Raw genomic sequence first — 20,385 nt, 5'->3', positions numbered from 1 at the left:
TTGGGTGTGGAGCAGACCTGGGGAGTAGATAGAGGAGCTAATGACAACCAAGATTTGTAAGGATGGCCACAACTCCGGGCTATAAAGAGCCCACCAAGGGGATCTTTGCTCTGTGCTGGAGCATCTTACCACCAGACACTTATCACTGAAGTGAAAAGCTATTAAGCTGCACAGATAGCACAACTGGAAGAGGCCAGTTGGGTCCCCCTCAGTGACCTCGGCACGCTGCAGTGTTGCTCCCTACATCATTCCCCCTAATGTCTCAGCTAACCTACAATGGGCTCTCTACAGTGATTAATTAGGTCTTTAAAACACAGGCCATCTTCCAAGCTTCAATAACATTCAGTTACTGCAAGTCTGATGGGAAGCTGGTGCTGAGCTGGGCCTGAAGTAGGTTTGCGTCTATAACTTCACCCTTGCCAAACAAACAAAGGTACCATTCAACTCTTCTGCTAGGGCCCGCAGAGATGAGAAACACTGAGCTGATCCATTTCCACTGAACCTCAGCTTCTAACTGCATTAACCCACTGTCGCCTGGGCTGGTTGAAGTCACCTGGCAGAGCATTGCCTACAGCGTCTCTATGGCTTTCTGGGTGCCATTTTCACTCAATGTCCGTGGAGTTAAAACCCCTCTTAAACAAGCCCTCTCCCCGCCATTACTCCACTTGAGGAATTCCTGGCCCACAATAACAGTGTCATAAAGAGAGGGGGTGGTATAATCATTGTTATTATAAAGCACTTAGTGATGCTCACTCAATGGATCTCTCGATAGCCAACCATCCAAGACCCTGTCATTTTTATGCAGGCTACCTCGTTCCCAGAAGCTGCATGTTGGATGTTCCTTTTCAGCAATGCACTCGGGGGGTGGGGAGGGAGGAGGAGGAAAAGCACTTTTAAAAATTAATTGATTGCACTTTATGCCATTATCTGAGTGCTTTATGATTCATGCTAAGAGCTGCCGACAGTGTATTTGGAACCAATCAGTGCCCGTGTAATGGGCACACATCTGGACTATGGCAGCATAAAGCCGTGCCGGGTTTTGTCACAATACCACCTCATCCGTCAGTGCTGCACAACATGAGGGGCCACATTTTCAGCATTAGCCCCTACCTCACAATGCCCCTACCTCGCGCACACGGCTCACTCCACAGGGCGACACAAATGGATACAAACCTAGCTTCCCCAGAGTGACAATACAAGTGCAACTGAAACCCCAGCTTGCCCTGTGTTAACTCCTGGGCCTGTCACGTGTCTGCAGACACGTGACAGGCCCAGAAGCTAACACAAGGCATACCCCTGCTAACTGTCATCTAGCTAGCACAGGGAACACCAATTGTGTACATGTGGCGGCATGGGCTAGCAACCCAAGAATATACCCACAGGGCTTGTACTTGGGCAGCTAGCCCACGCTGAAGCCCGTGCCGCCACACCTACACTGCTGTTATTTCCCATGTTAGCTAGATTAAAGAGATCATGAGTGGGCGTACCTTCCCTTGCAGCATAGACATACCCACAAGGAGGCGGCAATCGATTCAGAAAGGAGGATGCTCCTACGCAGAGGGACACCCCCAGGCACTCACCGTACTCATCGAGCATAGCATGTGCACAGGTACACATGCACAATAGAAACTGAGGAACCAAAGATAATTCACTTGTCTACTGTTAATGCCAATGCTCATTTACGAAATCAAAACTCTTATTTGCAGGCAATCAAAAAGCTTGTGCAGAGGTTCTTACTTTTTATTTTTTTCCCCCTAGAAGACAAAAACAGTTTTTAATGTGGTACTCTTGATGGGTCTTATGACATCATCAACCCCTTTCTATTTAGAATAATGACTTCTTCCACACGCCAAGAGATTTGAAATTACCTGTGAAATATATTTCCCTAGGCGCAGGCTCAAGAAGCATGTAAATTACCCAGCTTAATGGCCTCTAGAATTCACTCTCTCCACCACACACACTTCTACCCCCAGTTGAAAATGTTCAGATGATATCATGGGAGACATAAGGGGTAAATATTTGAGGGATGAAAGAGTTGTTCTGAGGCCGCCCCAAGAGCTAGCTCTGCCTTTAGGATCCAAGAAGCCTTATACAGAGAGAGAGAGCGTGCGCAACAAGTAAGAAGTAGGTGCATTGTCAGCACAAAATGTAATTTTAAAAGAGCGTTTCTTGGGACAGTTGCCTGGCCATAACTTCCACAGCACAAGCAGTCAAATGTACTACAGATTATGCCGCAGAATGCACCCCTTTAATTTCCAAACACCTGATGTTATGACACGTTGAGCAACTGGCAGCAATTCTCCCAACGCCTTAGAGAAGGAGCCCTGTTCAAGTGTACGTTAAGTTCCTTGCTTTGGTGCCAAGGCGCTTGCCAGAGTCTGGTCCCAGAGGAGCTCTGGATTCCACAACAGCAATTCCAATCCACCTCGAGACAGGGAAAGAGGGATTCTTACTTGGGTCAATATCTCCTGGCCACATCTCTGCTCATGGAAGAGTTACGTACGTAAGAGTTAGGTATAGGGAAGGGGACAAAGGATGCATGCATGTATGACAGGAGAAAGGGGACACCAAGGTGCTCAGACATCAGCAGAGAAGGAAAAAAATTAAATGGGACCTGAAAATAGAACTATCCACACACCCAAAAGGGCAGGACCGAGTCATAGAATCAGCTGGTGCAAATAGCTGCAGCTCCACTGAGGATCTAACCCTGTCACTAACAGAGCCTTCTACAGGCAGGGAGGGCTGATAACAGTCACCTTTTACCACAATCATACAAATCAAGAGAGGCCTTGAAGATCTATTCTGAAAAAACAGAATAAGTGGGAAATAGGAATGGCCACAAGATAGCAGTGAACAAAATGGGCCAAGTTTATCCCCCCAGGGAAGCAAACAGAGGAAGGCCCAGGATGGATTTAAAAAAAAAAAATCAAAACAATTGGATTTTTTAAATTTAAATCGGATTTTTTTTTTTAAATCAATAAAATACTAAATTTATCTCATTTAAAAAATAACAGTTACAATTAAATCTCATCAAAAATATGCTAAACCTACACTTACAGTCTCATAAAAATGAATTAATGGCTCTAGTCTGTCCAGCCTAAATACCAGCTCTTGCTTCTTGAAAGTTCTGGGCTTTCAGTTTCGGTTTCAGTTTCTCAGCAGACTAAAAGTCACATATGCAAAGACAGACACAGGCTCCATAGGATTGTTGTTGTTCTGGTAAGACGTGGTGGGGGAGCTGGGCCAAGCAAGGCAGAGGAGTTAGTTAAGACACTGTCTTAAGACAGAGAGACAAAGGACAGAGGCAGAGTAGAAAGGAACAGTAGAGTAGCCTGGAAAGAAAAAGGGAAGACATTGTTCAATACACACACAGCTTCCTATATTCCCCCACACTTTTGCCACAGAAAAACCGTCATGGCTTCTGGACGTAAGAGAGACCCTATCAGGGAATATTTTGAAAAAATTCCTTTCCTGGGCAAAAAAGGAAAATGTGTCAAGTGTAAGCAGTGGAAGAAGGAGATGCAGGGCCTAGTTGTAAGAATGAAACATCATAATAAAAACTGCTTATTGGGAGAAAATGATGTGGATGAAGATGTGGATATGTCTGAACAATGTGGATCAGCTGGTTAGTAACTTAAATCATTCACTTTGCAATGCATCATTCTTCAAGACACTCTCTATGCCTTTTAGTGTAAGTGTGATTTAACAAGTAAATTCCCAAGCTGTTTGCTTTGTTGGATGTTGCTAGAAAAAAATGTTTAGTTTAACTAATTAAACAAGCCATAAGGATTAGCTAACTAGGTTTAGAATCTATCAGCCAAGTATACGGTACAGAAAGTTGCAGTATGAGAAATCTAAAGTTGCCAGTTGTCACTGGGTACTCATTTTATATTACACAATACTTGCCCCTTATTTTGGAACATCATGGCCACAGACCATAATGGTGATGCCATAACTCTATTCCCTATTTTACTTCAGCATAACTGAGCTTTCCCAAGAGAACCCCATCCTATACTTGTTTTCTCAAAAAACACAAAGTGCTAGTGAGTTCTATGGGGCTTACTCCAAAATTAAGTGCACTCTAAGTGCAATCAGTCTTAGCTTTTTTGGTAATTTGGAATCGGATCTGCATCCTTGCTGAAAAAAATGTAAATGATTAACTGAATAATAGAGTGAGAAGAACGACTATTCAAAATTATTTTTGAATTTTGTTTCAGGATCCCATTTAAGCATGACACTTTGATTGTGACTGTCTATCTGCAACAACTTCAGAGCCATCCGTTGGTACTTTTAGCAGCAATGGTGCAACTAAACGTATTCCAGACAACAAAGCATCAGTAGCAAGCAAAAGATTTCAATCATTCAGTAAAACCACCATCATGGATGGGTTTGTAGTAAGGAACAGCAAATACCAACAAGACACCATAGATGAAAAGATTGCTCGGTTCATTTATGCCACAAATTCTCCTTTTCGCACTGTTAACACACACTTCATTGACATGGTTGAGTCCTTACAACCAGGCTACATTCCACCTGGTAGAGCAGACATTGGTAGAAGGTTGCTAGATACAGTGTATGAGAAGGAACTTGAACAGTGTGCAAGAAATATTGAGGGGAAATTTGCCAGTTTAAGCCTTGATGCGTGGAGCAATGTACACAATGATCCAGTAATATGTGCCTGTGTGACAACAGAAGATGGGGTTGCATATCTTTCAGAAACAATAGATACATCGGGAAATGCCCACACAACAGAATATTTTTAAAAAAAAAAAAGTGGCAGTGAAAGCTGTAATAAACTGAACAAAAATTCAACTGTCACATGTGCAGTTTTGTCACAAACAAAGCTGCAAACGTAGCAAAGATGAGACGATACTGTGATATATCAAGGGCAGAAGGCGGCAGGAGAGTATGCCTATTTGCAAGCCAGGAAGGTGGGTGGGCTGCCGCTCAAGGCCCCTCCCCCAGCCTAAGGGGAGGAGCCACCGGACCTAGGATGCAACTGATTGTTTGGGACAACAAATGGAAAAACAGGAAGGGGCGTGAGGGTCAGAGGTATAAACGAAGGGAACCGGAAGGGGACACCGAGCAGAGAGACCCGGACAGCGTCCACCGCTCCCGGAAGGTATCCATGGAGCCGGTGGACGCCGCCCAGAAGAACTCTGCCCAGAGACGTGAACGGAGAAGGGAACAAAAATAGGCCCCACAGTCGCAGGACACCTCCCCAGCCAACCTCTCCACCCTGGGGCAGGAGAGTATGCAAAGGAAGGTATATCAGCCCCAGGATGATCAGGGCTTTATTCCCTGCAGCCTAACTGGAGTCATGAGGGGGCAATTAGGAGCCAGCTGAGGCCAATTAGGGATCAGCCAGGTGCTCCATAAAAGGGCTCCGCCCCAAACACACAGTGCACAAGCTGGAGGAAGCAGAGGTGTTGTGCTGGGAGGAGTGGAGCAGCAGACCAGAGCAGCAAGGTAGGGAAGAGTGGAGGAACCCCAACAGAGGTACTGAGCCCAGCAAGGGGCAAACTGGACACAGGGCCTGACAGGCCAGCAGGACTGAGGGGGGGAAGGTAGCCCAGGGGAAGAGGTGGTGGCTCCAAAAATACAGAGCCAGCAGTCTGCAGCTGCTCTTCATAGGACCCCTGGGCTGGGACCCGGAGGAGCAGGTGGGCCCGGGTCCCTACCCCTTCCCCCAGGGAAGATGAGTGATGGGCACCTTCCTGGCCCCCAACAGGAGCGAAGCACGAGATCCACTAGAGGGAAGCCAGCCATCAGCCACAATACTTAGAAGAAGAAACGGAAGGATGCTCCTTAATAATATATGGCTGCAGTGTCCATTTAATGCATCTTTTAGCCAAAGACTTAAGTATATCTTCTCCAGGAATAAAAGAAAATACTTCTGTAACAACCATTTTGCTTCAGCTTCACTGAAGAGAGCAAGAGAATCCAAACTAATTCTCCCTCAAGATGTTCGATGGAATTCTGTGGCTGATTGTTTTGAACAATTTATTAAGAACTGGCCTATTCTCATAAAACTTTGTGAAGAAAACCATGATAAAATAGATGGAAGTATCTCATCCAAAGTAGTTCATATTGGATTAAAGAGGAATGTAGAGGATATGCTCAGTATACTGAAGCCTATATCCATAGCCTTAAACTTCAGAGATATTGTTGCTGCATTGCTGATGCTGTTGAAATTTGGAAGGCACTTCAAGAGACACTGAAGAAAGAAATACCTCACCAGAAAGTTAAACTGCAGGCAATAAAGAAGCGAATGGATCAAGCACTTAACTCCACCTCATTTTCTTACGAGCATTCTCGACCCCAGATATAAAGAGAGATGCCTAACTTCTGAAGAAGATGATGCTGCCATGGCATGGGCATCTCAAAATCACTCCTCAGTTATGCCAGTTATAATAAATTTCAGGGCTGGAGCGGAACCATTTGAACAGTACATTTTTACTGATGATGTTTTGAATAAAGTCACTCCCCTGAATTGGTGGAAATCATTAGCCAGGCACCTTAAAACAGAGTTCCTTCAGTTACTAAGCCAACTTTTCACAGCAGTAGCTTCCTCTGCAGGCACAAAGAGAATATTTTTATTGTTTGTTTGGTATTATTCACTCACAGCTAAGAAAATTGACTGGGAGTGGAAAAAGCAGGAAAACTCATTTGTTTGTCTATGAAGTTTTAAGGACAGCGTACATTTAGTGTTGTGATGATTTGTCTGTTAGAGTTAATAAAATTTGAAAATTAAAAAAAAAAAAGTTTAAGGACAGCCAGCAACTCAGGAGACTGCTGCAATTGCAAATGTGAAACATTTATGTAACGTTTATTATTTAGTTTAATAAAATGTAAGTGCTATTGTTTGTGTGTGTGTGTGATTTAGTTCTTACCATTCCTAATGTAGTGCTGCTGCATCTGCAGCTTGACACAGGTAATGAGTATTATGTACTAGTTCCTAACTTGATTTTTATTAATTTATCCAAAAAATTACACAAAGTATATCCTCCTAGATGTTGTAAAATGCTGTAAATCACCTTGATTTAAATCAATCCACCCTGGGAAGGCGAGGGATGAATTTGGCACAATGGCCTTTGCATAGGTTTTTGAAAGCCAAGGTCAAGCTGCTAAGCATTTCCCACTCACATCCATCCTGCTAAGCCACAGATTGACAGAAGCCGTGGCATCACAGTGCTCTAATTTTCCAGAAGCATTAAGTAGCACAGGCAACTCGAGCATTTTCAAAAATAAGGATATACAACATGTTGAGCCATTTTCCCCCCAACAGCTAAGATCTACACACACTCTTCAGAGCCTTGCCCAGAGTTCATAACTCTTGGCCCAGACCACCAATGCAACTACCACACTATAGGCAAGTGATCAGTCCTGAAATATTAAGTCCAAGTACAGTAACAGCAGAGAAAATGGGACTAAAAGGAATGAGGCTGTGATAATGACAATTTTCATTTCTGTGACCCAAATGAGGACAGTGCTGGCTTCATTCACAAGATTTGCCAAAAATATTCAGTACATAACTCAGACTATTCCATATTTTTACTGCTGAACCGGGACTTAATTGATTTATATCACATCTCTTGCAACCTTCAAATGCTGTAGACAACTGTAAACTCTACACCTATAGATATCACCCCCGAAATGCAACCGCCAGTCAGTACCAGCAATGCTACAGAACAGTTTTAGGGCCAGGCAGTGAAGATGCATTCTGCACCCACTTAACAGGACCGGGAATTTAAGCAGGCAGATGAAAATTACTCAAAATTAGAACTGGGCCCAGTATAGCCAAGGCCTTAGTTTCCATAACATCTGAGATAGCACCTCTTCAGGCACACAGCAATTCCCCTTCCCCAAGACCACAATTGGTCCAAGACCACTTGTCCTCCTGAATCAGGGATAAAGCAATTTGTTAAACCTTCAACACCACTTCCTACAACAACTTGGCCGTCTTCAGCAGGGGTCTCCCATCCACGTATTGCCTAGGGTCTAACTCTGCTTATCTTATGAGAGGTAACAAATGCCATGTGATATGGCTACATTCACTTAGGGAAGAAAGTAGATGGATTATACAACCTACCAACACAAAAACATTGACTCTGGCCATGGGCACATCCATCTACCACTTAACTATGATCCCACGCAACATTAAAAGGTTCTCTCCCTGATGAGAAGGCCACACACTCAGTTGCCTAAAAATCACCAAATAAGTGACATTTATTAAGTGGCTCTTGCAAAAACAAAATAAAGCTGCTTTCAGTGCATGTAATCACATTCATAAACAGCTCGAACTACCAGTGCAAGACTCTACTTGGAAAGATGTCAGGAAGGAGGCAGGGAAGGAAAAAAAAAGATTCTCACATACCAACAGCACTATGAGAAATTCTCTATGCAGCATATTGGCCTGAGTATTCAGTCTGATCCCAGACTAGATAATATTGTACCTTCTGAGGCAAATGAGGCACGAATAGGGTTGTCAGAATGGTACGGTGTACAAGACACCACAGTGCTATGGGAGAGGGAAAAGAAAACATTTAGCTAAACAGGCATGATGGTGAAATCGGACCCCGTGTCAGACCTTGGCTCTCAGGCATCCTTTCACAACTGGCCACAGAGTGGCATTACAGCTCCATTTAGCCCTGCAGGATGCCTGGTTAAGAGAGCAAGGAAAGGCAAGTGAAAGAAATACTGCCTCAGCTTGGACCACCTCAACCCTAGATACTGCCTCACAGGGGGGTGAGAAAGCTGCCCAAAATCCTCATCAGGCCCTTCAAGACGGTGAATAAGCAGCATAGCTGATTGTATTCCTCTTCAAAGGGAAACTGACTCAAGACAGTCCATTTCCAAGGCCAACAGAAGCATTAAAAAAAAATGACACAGAGGGGATACATTCAGTCTTGGGGCAAGAGAAGGCAAGTTGGTGTTTATGTCAAACATCCACAAGGCATCTCTGACACCAGGTCACATGTATGGGGAAGGGATATAGAGGGCTGCTTAGGAATAAGAGATGAGGTGTTGAAGCTCCATGGAAGTATGTAAATGAGATGCATTGCTTCCCTTCACACCAAGACAAAAATCAAGACAGAAGAAACCACAACCTCCATAATCTTTAAAAAAGCCCAAGTTCATTCCAGGTGTAACTCCACTTCCTTTAGCAGGGTTGCGCTTAGGATAAATTTGGCCCAGGACCTTGAAGACACTTGGATGGCCCTTAGCCCGTAAATAACATGCTTCTGCAGCAAAGAATAGCCTGGGAGACTGAAGATGGTGAATTCCACTACAAGCAACACAGACAGGGAGGTTCAACTGCAAAGATAAAATAGTCCTACTAATGCATGGTCTAGGGTGGGGTAGGGGGTAGGGGGGCTTGTTTGGGCTAGTGTTGATTCCCTCCCCATGCTCTCAAAATGGCTGTCATTCCACAGCAAGCAGAACAATGTCATCAGCTTGGTCACTAATCTACAATTATTAAGATTCCCAGGCAAAACAAAGACAAAATAAATAAAAATGGAGAGGTACATACGTGGAGGGAAGGCATTTATTTTTCATATCCAGTCTCTTAGCAAGGCCTGGGTGGGAGGGGAAAGCACAGAGCCCTCTCTGAAGCTGCAATACACCCCTAACTGGTTGGAGGCTCACAGACCTGTAACTCTCTTCCGCTTGTGGGCCTTGAATAATTAAATGCAGTTTCCTCCAACCTTTTTTCCCTGCTATGCATGATGAGCTGCTGCAAAAAGGTTTACCATTACCTTGGGAAGGGCTTCTTGTTCCCCAGCAGCGCACATGCTCCCCAGTTGAAATGCATGTGCATTATTTTATTTTTTCCTCTACCAAGCACAAGAAATAGTATATCAGCAGTGAATGCTCAAGTATATGACTAATTTATAAGGCTACATCAGACATGAGGAAATGGTACTTTGGCTCCTCCTGGGTCTGATGAGTTCATTATAGAGCAGTAAAAGAGGCTCAGTCACTCATAGCCCAGAATTTAGCTGAACATTCAACACCTGATAAAAATTGCATATTAGGTGCTCTGCTTAGCTTCTTCCTCAGTTTTTATTCCTCCTAGGTCTCTGTCTTACAGCTGCAAAAAACCTAACTAGGAACAGAGGATTGTATGTATCCCTTCCTGTCACTGCACCACACCCCTACCTAGGTATGTGACCATTATGAAGAGATTTATGCAAAGCTAAATGAATCAGAGGACCTCATTACAAGAGTCTCTGATCGATTTATAGGGAGCATTATAAGTGAGGCAGCTTTATAAATCACCTGGAGCAGAACAGCTCACACAAGCCACTCAGAGGCATAGGAATGGAGACTCTAGACCCCTTGCACCATGCTGGTGAATATATAAAAAGGCCCTCTGAGTAAAAGAGTCTGATTTCAAAGCAGATCAGTGTTTAGCTATGGAAGGAGTGTTCCGGGGCCCAGTTCTGCAATGTGTTGAAACAAGTCCATATTTAGAGAGAGAATAATTTCCTCGTTTGTCACTTGAATGGAGATGGATTCACACTCTCTACCAATTCTTTCCACCAATTTAACAGTTTAAAGGGTAAATGTGTTTGTGCTTGGGAAGGCCAAGGAACTAAGGAAGCTGGGACTGAGGACACGTCTATTTATCAACAAGTCAGGTTCAGGGAGGCAGCCGCAGGGTGAACCTGTGCCATGCCTGCTACATTGTTGAGAGTCGGCTCTGAACTGGGGATGTTGGGGATCGAGAGGGCCAGTTAGTTCCTGACAGAGCTCAGATCTGAGGAGCCCTTCAAGATTATTGCTGGCTGATACAGACACAGCACTCTTCCTTTAGGGCTTGCAGTCTCTGGGTAACCTTGAGTAGACACCGTTATACAGCCAAGCAGTCTCCTCACTTAGCACTACACACAGCCCTTCCTTCCACACAACAGCCCAGAGCAACCAAGCACACTACTGTCTGGAACCATACCCAGTTCTTTGGAACGTGAGCTTCCAACGCAGCTGAAACATTAACCACTGCCTGATGCAACAGAATCCCTTTCCACTAACCTTACCCACTTCTTCAGCAACATGTTGACATGGCCCCATCTGCCTGCACTCCAACTGTTAATGTAACACCGAAAAAGCAGCAGACAGAGAGCTCTGTCTGGCCAATTTATAGGCAACACAAAGGCTTGATTCCCTTAGCCATGGAAATTACTCACTCTAGTAAGGGTTACTCACATAAGTAACTATTATTCACAGGACTAAGGGATTCCAATTCATTAGGGCATTTGATTTGTGTTCTTTCCTCCCAGCATAAACTGCAATTATATTTCTAACCCCACAGTGATTTTTGCTCTGATGCACAGTGTAATCTCACTAATTTGCACTTCATTTCTCTGCACACCTCATCATTTGCACATGGAAACAGCAGTCTCCCATTCTCTCTCTCTCTCTCACTCACACACACACACACACACACACACACCTCCACCACTTCTCAGCTGTTGAGAGAAGGCTCATATTACTAAGACTTCATTACTTTTACAAAATTTACTGTAGAACATTCACTAGCATGCTGTGAAGTCTGATAAATATTTAGAGATAGACAATCCTCAGCCGGTAAACGAACATGCATTTTGAAATGCATTGTCCTTGGTTCTCTATCATGCTTGTTCATTTACTTGTTAACTGGCATAATCCCGTGTTTCACAATGGACCACTCCCACCCCTCCCAAAAAAAATCATCCATGTGGCAGGGGACAGTAAGACAGACCTTGATTTCAGCAGCACCAACACAAATCCAGATTCACTGAAATCTGTGGAGTCGCTCCAGATTGCACTGCTGCTAGTGAGATAGCAATCTAGCCCATAGAAAGTACAGTTTGACTCCATACATGAATAGGTATGGATTCAGTGGAACCCCTAATGCCAGTTACTAAAAGTCAAGGGGAGTTGGGGCCCCCGAAAATTTTCCCCCTTAACTCCTATGTGTTAAATTTGAGGGACCTATGAAACATCAGCACTAATACATTGGGCCTCATCCATCCTGGGTTTAATTCCATCCACTTGGCTGGCATTACAGTAGGAATGCATTTAGCTCATTACATGTACACAAACTGCACTCTGTTTTGGCTTCTGTGTCCAACAAGGCTTTATCATAGTCAGATACACTGCACTGAAGGTTTTATATCCCCATTAAGTGCCCAGGCCAACAATTTGATTGCTGACATAGGGCATTACCTTGCAGAAAGGCCAGGGTCAGGCTTCATCCTTCACTCCCTTCAATTCCCACCCCAGTTAATGCTGGGAACTTCAGAAGAGATGTTCAGAGTCTCCCACAGAAGACAACGCGGCATGCATCAGACTCTTGTGCCCCCACTAGCTCATTCAGAAACAGCTTCAGAGAAGACAGTTTATTCTCTTAATTGCAGGAAAGGATCCAGGGTTTGCATGAAGTGCATGAGTGGATATGGAAACCACATACCCCACAATATTTGTGTCACCTGATTTAGATTCATATGCTTGGGTCTCTTGCCCTGCAGCCCTCCCCACCCTCACAATCTGGCTAAACATACGGATACCTGTTTACATCCACTACTGCATGTATGTATCTGCATTACAGGTGAAGAACCAATCCTTCACTCTGGGAAAACACTCAGTATATTATCCTACTAATATCTTCCAGTCTCAAATGTTATCGACCATCATTAAAAGCCTGTTGAAATAAGGACTCACTGAAAGAATCATAGGGAGGTTGTCAAAATTGGCAAGTAATTCTGCCCATGTGCTTCCCTCAAAAACAAACAGTTTGGTGCATTCCCCCCTCCACAACCTCATCCTAAAAGAAATCTATGCCATCAGGTTATCAATGCTGTATAGTCGTACAATAAACCAGAGCATACAGACCAGGACTCAGGAGCAACTCTACAACAAACCACTTCAGGACCCCAATAAAGGAAACAATAGCATTTGCTAAGGAAATGCATTTTGCTTTCCCAGGGTTAGTAGGAAGCAAATATTTAAATGTTCTCTCAATATGCAGAGTATTTAACTCAAGTACTTCTTGTTTCAGAAAGAGTTTTAAAAAATTCCATCCGACTTGGCTATCTTTTCAACTTAAAACAAAAAAAACCAACCCAAAGCTATTGCCCAAGTTGTGTTGTTTATTGTACATGTACAATGTTATACTGTATATATATACCCCAGCAGCAATAGACCCTGAAGGGCTCTCTGTCGGCTTTTGAAGCCTAAAAGCCAAGAGACTTGCTTGAGAATAAACACTGAGGTTCCCATTTAGCCTGCAGCTTCATTGGAATTTTAAGGGAGTTTTGCACAGAAATAACAGTTTTTTCAGAATGGAGTCTCTGGACTAGGCCCATTTGTGGATTCGGAGGGACGAATTCTACCCGCAAGTAATCATGAGGGTCCCTGTTGATTTCAATGGAAACCCCACATGCTCAAGAACAGAACTAGGTCCTTAATTTAAAAAACAAACAACCAACCTTTCCAGGGCTGAAAGAAGCAAGCCATGATGAAGGAACTCCATGTAAGCAGGGAGCATGGTGCATTTAAACTACTGGAGATAAGCAAGAAAAACCCCTCATTATCATATTGTCCATGAGCTACACATGCTGGGGGATGTTTATCAGCACAGAGGAAACTGCTTTCCTGGCCTCCTCTCTGCCAGAGGGAACGTGTCTATGGCAAGATACTTTTGAGAGCGGTAGAGGGAGAACAGAACGGAGAAAATTAAGAACCTGGAGGATCATTAATGCTGACATTCTGTGACCGCCATCGGCACAGCACGAGAGCCTCACAAACAGGGAAGGCCCATTTTGGCATTTGTGCCACAGCCCTGTATGGGGATGTGGTGCAGACTACATCAGGTCATACCTCGGGCGGACACATTTTCTCACAGGGGCAGGTGGACATGCTGGGCATTAGTCATTCAACCAGGGGGGGCGGGAGGGGCAGACTGCTCCCCCTGAGAGCTGTCCCTGCTCTGCAGGTTATTGCAGAGGAAGAGCAGAGCTATACACAGGAGGCTCTTACAGCTCTGCACAGGGGTGAGGAGAGGCTTCCTCTGCATCCCGTCCTGTGTCACTATGCAAGGGCCAACAAAATTCAGTCCGAATGGAGGTTATGTGCCTCATGACACAGCTGAAAGACGGGGATCATTACTCCCATTTTACAGATGAAGAACTGAAGCACACTGGGAGGTTAAAGCCCAAACTTACCAACAATGGCCAATTTTGAGGCAACCTGAAAACCCACTGACCTCAGACGGAGCTCTCAGTGCTCAGTACCTCAGATAACGGGGCCTGCAGTGTCTCAAATTAAGCACCTCAAAAAAAAAATTAAAAAAAAAAAAAAAATCACTGCCCACTTCTGACAGCTGCCCATGATCACACAGGAGCCAACCTGGCAGAGCCAGCAAATGAACCCACCTCTCTCTCCAGCCCCTCAGCTGACAGCCCATCCTTCCTCTCCTCCAACATCCACACAAAAACAAGATGTGCGATCATGGCAAGAGAATTAAGCGGCCAGCCCCGACCCTGGGAGGTAAAATGGTTTCAAACACATATGCTGCCCTACAAGAAAAAAAAATGGCTCACTGCTCTCTAACACATGGCAACTTTCTTTCAAGCCCAAGTGATAAATGCAGGTTCCCAGAGCAAGGCGTGGGCTTGCTCTGTTTGCAGGGTAAGGTATTGATAACAATTTATACATGGGCTATTCTCCAGGGGTTGCACACATGTAATTCCCATTTACATTAACAGTAGTTAAGCGTGGGCACCAATAGAAGAACAGTCCCCTAAGTGGCCAACATTTATAGAGAATATGCATTTTATATTCTAACAATGATCATGACAAATCCATCAGGGAAGCATGCAGCGGTTGTCATTGTGCTTTTGCAGGGATCCCACTGCAATCCAGCACCAACTAGCTGATGCCTCTAAGTATTTAAAAGAAAAATCAGCATCAATCAGCAGACCTTCCCCCCTCCCCATCCCAGCCATCAATCTCATTCATAATACACATATGTTCAGGCACATGCCCACCCATGACAAGAAATCTGTTGGTCAAGTGGACACCACCCAACATGCATGCCTGAATGGGTCTGTTTCAATCTGGGATTTTGCTTTCTAAATCCCAATGAGAAATTCCCCTTTGGACAACTGCTGAGCTGAGCCTTCCTTAGCTCAGCATAAGATGATTAAAACCATGTTACCCGGGAGGAGGGAGAAAATATGGAACACTGGTGATTTACCAGGGACAGAACCAGAAACCAACATCCAGAACTGCTGTAGACAATTAAAGCAATTCCGACTTTCAAGAAATGAACTGTTTAAAAAAAAAAAAGAAAAAGAAAGAAAAGGAAAATATTCTCATTGTTGCACATGATACTCTAAGTTATAATGAAACAGCTCTAGGGCGACTTGCAAAGACAGCCTCATTCCTGAGGACCCTATAAAAGGAGACAGCTTAAGCAACTCACACCGAAAAACTCTAAAGATAAGCAGGGTTTCTAATCAAAACTCAATATTGTTCTTTGTTGATATAAGGAAGCATTGTCCAAAGTAAGAGGAAAAATTTGGTTTTATAATTGGAAGAATTTAGCATCCAATTTAGTTTCGGACAAAGGCATTCTCCAAAATTATACCTGCATTACAGGTTTAAATTAAATCTTTGCAATCGGACTTGTAAAGGGGGGGTAGATTATAATAAAGGGAACTATCTGGGGAAGGAGTTTAATCTGAGTGCTTGTGACAGTTACAGTTTTCTTCTTTTAAATATTTCTTTCTTTGAGTGACAGACGTTACAATCCTGGGAGCTCCAGAGTACAGTACATAAGGCATTACAGTCCACATGTTACAGGGCATTAACCTACAGCCCAGCAATCGTGCCTCATCATCATCCAATACCCACACATGACTTCTTTTTTCCCCTCAGGTTCAGAAAACAGGTCATAATGAGAATAAAATAACACAGCAGTAACAGGCCAGGCTGAGGTCTCAGTTCCCTGCTACTTTTCTTCTTCAGATGCAGCGTAAACCAGAATTGCTTCCTGCCCTCTGTCAACAACAGCACACACACACACTCACACAATCCCCTTTTAGGACCAAACCTTCCACTTTTCTAAAAGCTTATGAACTGTGAATCATCACCATCACTGAGCCCAGTCTTGCATTCCTGGCACACATCAAACTCCCACTGATTTCAATGCAGGATTGGGCCCATTCTGATACCACTAGTCATTCTATTGAAGGTGCTAATTAAATATGCCTAATAGTAAACACTGTTTTGCCAGAAGTTTAACGTGGCTGGAAAAAAATTGCTGTGGGCTAAAACCTGGCATAACGGTCAGGAGCAAATTTATAATATTTACCTAAATCAATCAATTTGCGTGGAAGAAGGAAGCAAGTTTTTAAAAAAAAACAAAAAACAATTATATGACTCAGGAAACAAGTCTCCTGATTTAAAAGCCTTGTTTAAATTTTTATATAACAAAAAAAAACAAAAAAAAAAACAACTTAATTCTAAATTAAAAAACCAGTATCTGGAAAGTAATATAGTCCAGTACGGTCAGAATTTGGGGAAGGAAAGGGAACCCAAAAAACACTGTTGAGATCTTGAGGGTTAAGGATCCAATCCTAAAAACCTTACTTGTGTGATGAAGGATTAATAACTTCTCGCATGAGTAAGAATTACTCACATGAGCTGAAGTTACAAGATCTGGCCCTAAAAATGTGGTATTTGTACAGTGCAGGCATATTCCCCACCCCCCAGCAACAGAGCCCTCTCAAGGTTTTATTTTGAGGACCGTGTGTACACGTTTTAACAGCCAGAATGACAGAAAAAGATCCCAACAGCTCAGTATCAGAGGTCAATAACATGTGGGCTCAGAAGGATGATTACAATGGGCTCCATAACAGCCCTGGAGTCATCTGTATGATGTGGTTTGATGCCGAATAACAACACAGCTAACTATGCCTTTTTTTAAACAGAGTGCTCGTACCCTAACACAATAGATCATAATGATTCCAAGTAAACAATTCTGATAATTCTGTTAATAGGCTTCCTTTTTAAAAGGCCTAAATACATGTGTCTAAGCATGCATTCAAAAATATTTTGGCCCTTCAGTAAGTTACATTCATTTTAAAAAGTCTTTCATCAAATATTTCCTTAAAAGCACAAGCTAAAAATCAAAATATATTAAAAACCCTATGCTTAAATACTACAAAAATTGTGACTCAAAACAACAAATATCCAGGGAGGGAAGAACAAAGTTAAGGGTGATACTGTCATTATTAACCCATGTCATTGAGACCTTTAGCCACCTTCAGAAAAGCACGACGTAAGGGCACAGTTTCAGCCTTTACTTTGAACAGCCTGGCTGTCACCGTTTTGTGGTGGCACAAACCTGAATCTCTCACAACGCAAATGCTGGTGTCTCAAAACGCATTCCAAAAAGGTTTTGGGTGGATTTATGGAAGGGGAAACTGTTGGAGCTATCACACTGTGGAACAAACAAAAGCGTGTAAGCAAAAATCCCCAAATCCAAAATATTTATTTTCTTCCAAAAGACATTCTACATCCTTCATTACCCCTTGCTTTTCCCCCCACCCAAAAAATCATATGCTTTCTGATTTTTGTCTCACCAGACTAAAATCAATTTGTGTCAGCTCAGAAAGGGGGGAAGGGAAGGGAGGGGAGCCTGAGATAGTTCCACAGCCACAGGCTATCAATCTATTATTAGTTTGTACTAAATAAACTCCATTGGGTATTCCTGGATTGCAGATGCTGTACTGTGCACCTGTAAACCAGAAAAGCAATCTCTGTTCCTTCCTCTCTACATTAACATTTAGATAACGGTATTAAAAAACAAACAAAGCAAAACCCCAAACCTTCAGACACTGGTAAAGTTTGAGTCTTCTGGCAACTTTCAGTCCATTTCTATTTTCCTTACCAGGCAAGGGCACGGGGAAAGGATTTCACATCCAAGATTTCAAAACTTATTAATGAGTGCCGAAAACACAAACAACGCTGCCTAAACGAGCAGTCTGTAGGGAGCGGGCTGGGGAGATGTGCTGGAGGGTCAGCTCCTGACAACCCGACACAGCGCAACCTTGGCTTCTGCCTGCCCCGGCGCCCCGGCAGCTAGACACCACCCGCTCCAGCAAGGCTGCGCGGCGCGCAAGGCAAGGCTAAAAGTCCCGCGCCGCTGCCTCTGCTCCCGGGGCGCTCACCCGGCCTTCCCGGGAGAGGGGCCAGGCGGAGCGCGGCGGCTACTTGCCTTCATTGACTAGACCCTTCCCCTCCCCCCCGACTGTCCCTTCAGCACCTCGCCACCCTCCCGGCCCCACACCCTGCCCCTGCCCCTGCCCCCGCCTGAGGACACGGCTCGGGGAGCGGGGCTGCCCCGGCACCGGGCACCGGGCAGGGGCCGGGACCCGCGGGAGGGCGGGCGGGCGGCGTGGGGAAGGGGCCCGAGGCGGACGCGGGGTGAGGGGCAGGTCCCGGGCGGCGGGGGGGAGCGGCGGGCGGCTACTCACGTGTAGTGCTGAGGGAAGCTGTAGCCGCGGGCGGCGGGCGCGGCGAGCAGCAGGAGCAGCAGGAGCCGGCCGCCCAGCGCCGGGACCAGGGGAGCCGCGCGGCGGGGCTGCGCCGGCATCGCCATGTTGCCATGAAAAATGCAGCGGCGAAGGGCGGGCGGCGGCGGCGGCCGGGCGCCCCCCCCCCCTCCCCGGCGGGCTGCGGGCGAGCGGGCGGCAGCCTCCTCCTCCTCCTCCTCCTCCTCCCCCGCCGCGGGTGCGCTGAGCCGGACCGTTCTCAGCGGGGCGGCCGGGAGCCAGCACTAAGCCAATGCAAACCCAGCCTTTCCCTCAAATAGGCGGCCGAGGCGCCCAGCCTCCTCCCCTCCCTCCCCCCGCGCCCTGCCCGCGTCCCCCCTCCCGCCCCCCCATCGCCGGGCGGCACGCGCTCCAGCCCTGCCTCGCCGCCGCGCATGCTCCCCCCGCCGGCGCGCGCGCCCCCCCGTCCCCTGCTGCATCCACCCGGCCTGTGCCAGCCCCAGTGCCCCCTGCAACCAGCCCCACTGCACCCACCCTGCCTGTGCCTGTGCCAGCCTCCTGCAACCAGCCCCACTGCACCCACGCTGCCTGTGCCAGTGCCAGCCTCCTGCCCCCTGCAACCAGCCCCGATTGCACCCACCCACCCTGTGCCCCTCTGCAAACCAGCTCCCCCATCCCTCCTTGCACCCACCCTGCCTATTCCAGCCCTCGTACCCTGCACACCAGCCCCCACTGCACCCACCTGTGCCCCTCTGTAAACCAGCCCCCTTCCCTCCACTGCATCCACCCTGCCTGTGCCAGTCCCTGCAAACCAGCCCCCACCACCGCTGCATCCACCCTGCCTGTGCCAGCCTTTCTGTCACCTGCAAAGCAACCCCCCCCCCCCACACACACACACACACAGCTGGTGCATCAACCCTGCCTGTGACAGCCCCTGGGGCTCCTACAAATCAGCCCCTCCAACTCCCCTTCCTTCCCCCCAGCTGGTGCATCCACCCTACCTGTACCATCACTATGCGTCCTAGAAACCAGCCCCCCACTCCAGCTGATGCATCTACTTTCCCTATGCCAGTCCAATGCCCATGCAAACCAGACCCACCACTCCACTGCCATTTACACCTGTTTTGGAGAGGGGGAACTGTCCCTATTTTCCTGAGAGAGGACACTGAGATGATTTAATTCTGTTCCACTAAAGAAACCCATCTGCTCCAAGGCATTTCCTTGGAGGCTAGTGTTGCCTCCTTACTTTTCACAGGCCTACGTTCCTAAGGCTTCTGGAAATGTATGCAAGCAGCGCCCTCAGTCATAATCTCTCTCACTCTATCCCCTTCCATTTGGGGCTCATAAACAGTAAGATGAGCAGCCCCCTCTGGAAAGCAGGGAAGTGTGTTATTTTGTTTGGGCACTTGATTTTTTTTACATAGATCTGTCCCTTGCTCGGGGCACATCTGCACTTTTAATTCTTTTTTAAAGGACTATTTAGGGTCAGTGTCCAACAAATTAGGCCCTCCCCAGTCCTCCCAACAGGGAGCTCTAAAATTCCTACTCACCCTCATCCCCTCTCCCCACACTCCATCCCTCCCCTCCACACACAGCCCTCAATAAAAGCCAAGCAGAATAAATGGTCTTCACATGGTACACCAAAGGGTCAACAAATTCTGCCTTTGGTGAACCAAAGCAGGAAGCACATTGCAGAGCTGAAGACACTTGCCCCCCACCCTCCACAGGGCACCCTCGCTCCAGTGCCCCTCCCAGATAAAATGGAGATGGGGCAGCTAGCTTACGTGGCTAAGATGATCTCAAGTGCCATATCACATCACACACAGAGTGGTGATCT

General features: G+C 45.8%; 1 protein-coding gene across 1 annotated transcript in view; it reads right to left on the bottom strand.

Moving 5' to 3' along the window:
- The window catches only part of CACNA2D2 (calcium voltage-gated channel auxiliary subunit alpha2delta 2), a 467,666-nt gene extending 448,971 nt beyond the window's left edge, over positions 1 to 18,695 (bottom strand). Inside the window, exon 1 of the mRNA XM_067561187.1 lies at positions 18,531 to 18,695. Within this exon, the coding sequence (XP_067417288.1) occupies positions 18,531 to 18,655 (125 nt within the window). The 5' untranslated portion in view covers positions 18,656 to 18,695. The remainder of the gene's footprint in view (positions 1 to 18,530) is intronic.
- Between the last annotated feature and the right edge of the window lie 1,690 nt (positions 18,696 to 20,385).

This window comes from Emydura macquarii, unplaced genomic scaffold (genome assembly GCF_026122565.2).
Source record: "Emydura macquarii macquarii isolate MOO-44397 ecotype Brisbane River unplaced genomic scaffold, CSIRO-AGI_Emac_v2 contig_2369, whole genome shotgun sequence".
NCBI classification, from domain to species: domain Eukaryota; kingdom Metazoa; phylum Chordata; order Testudines; family Chelidae; genus Emydura; species Emydura macquarii.
This window is presented reverse-complemented; position numbering and strand designations above follow the sequence as displayed.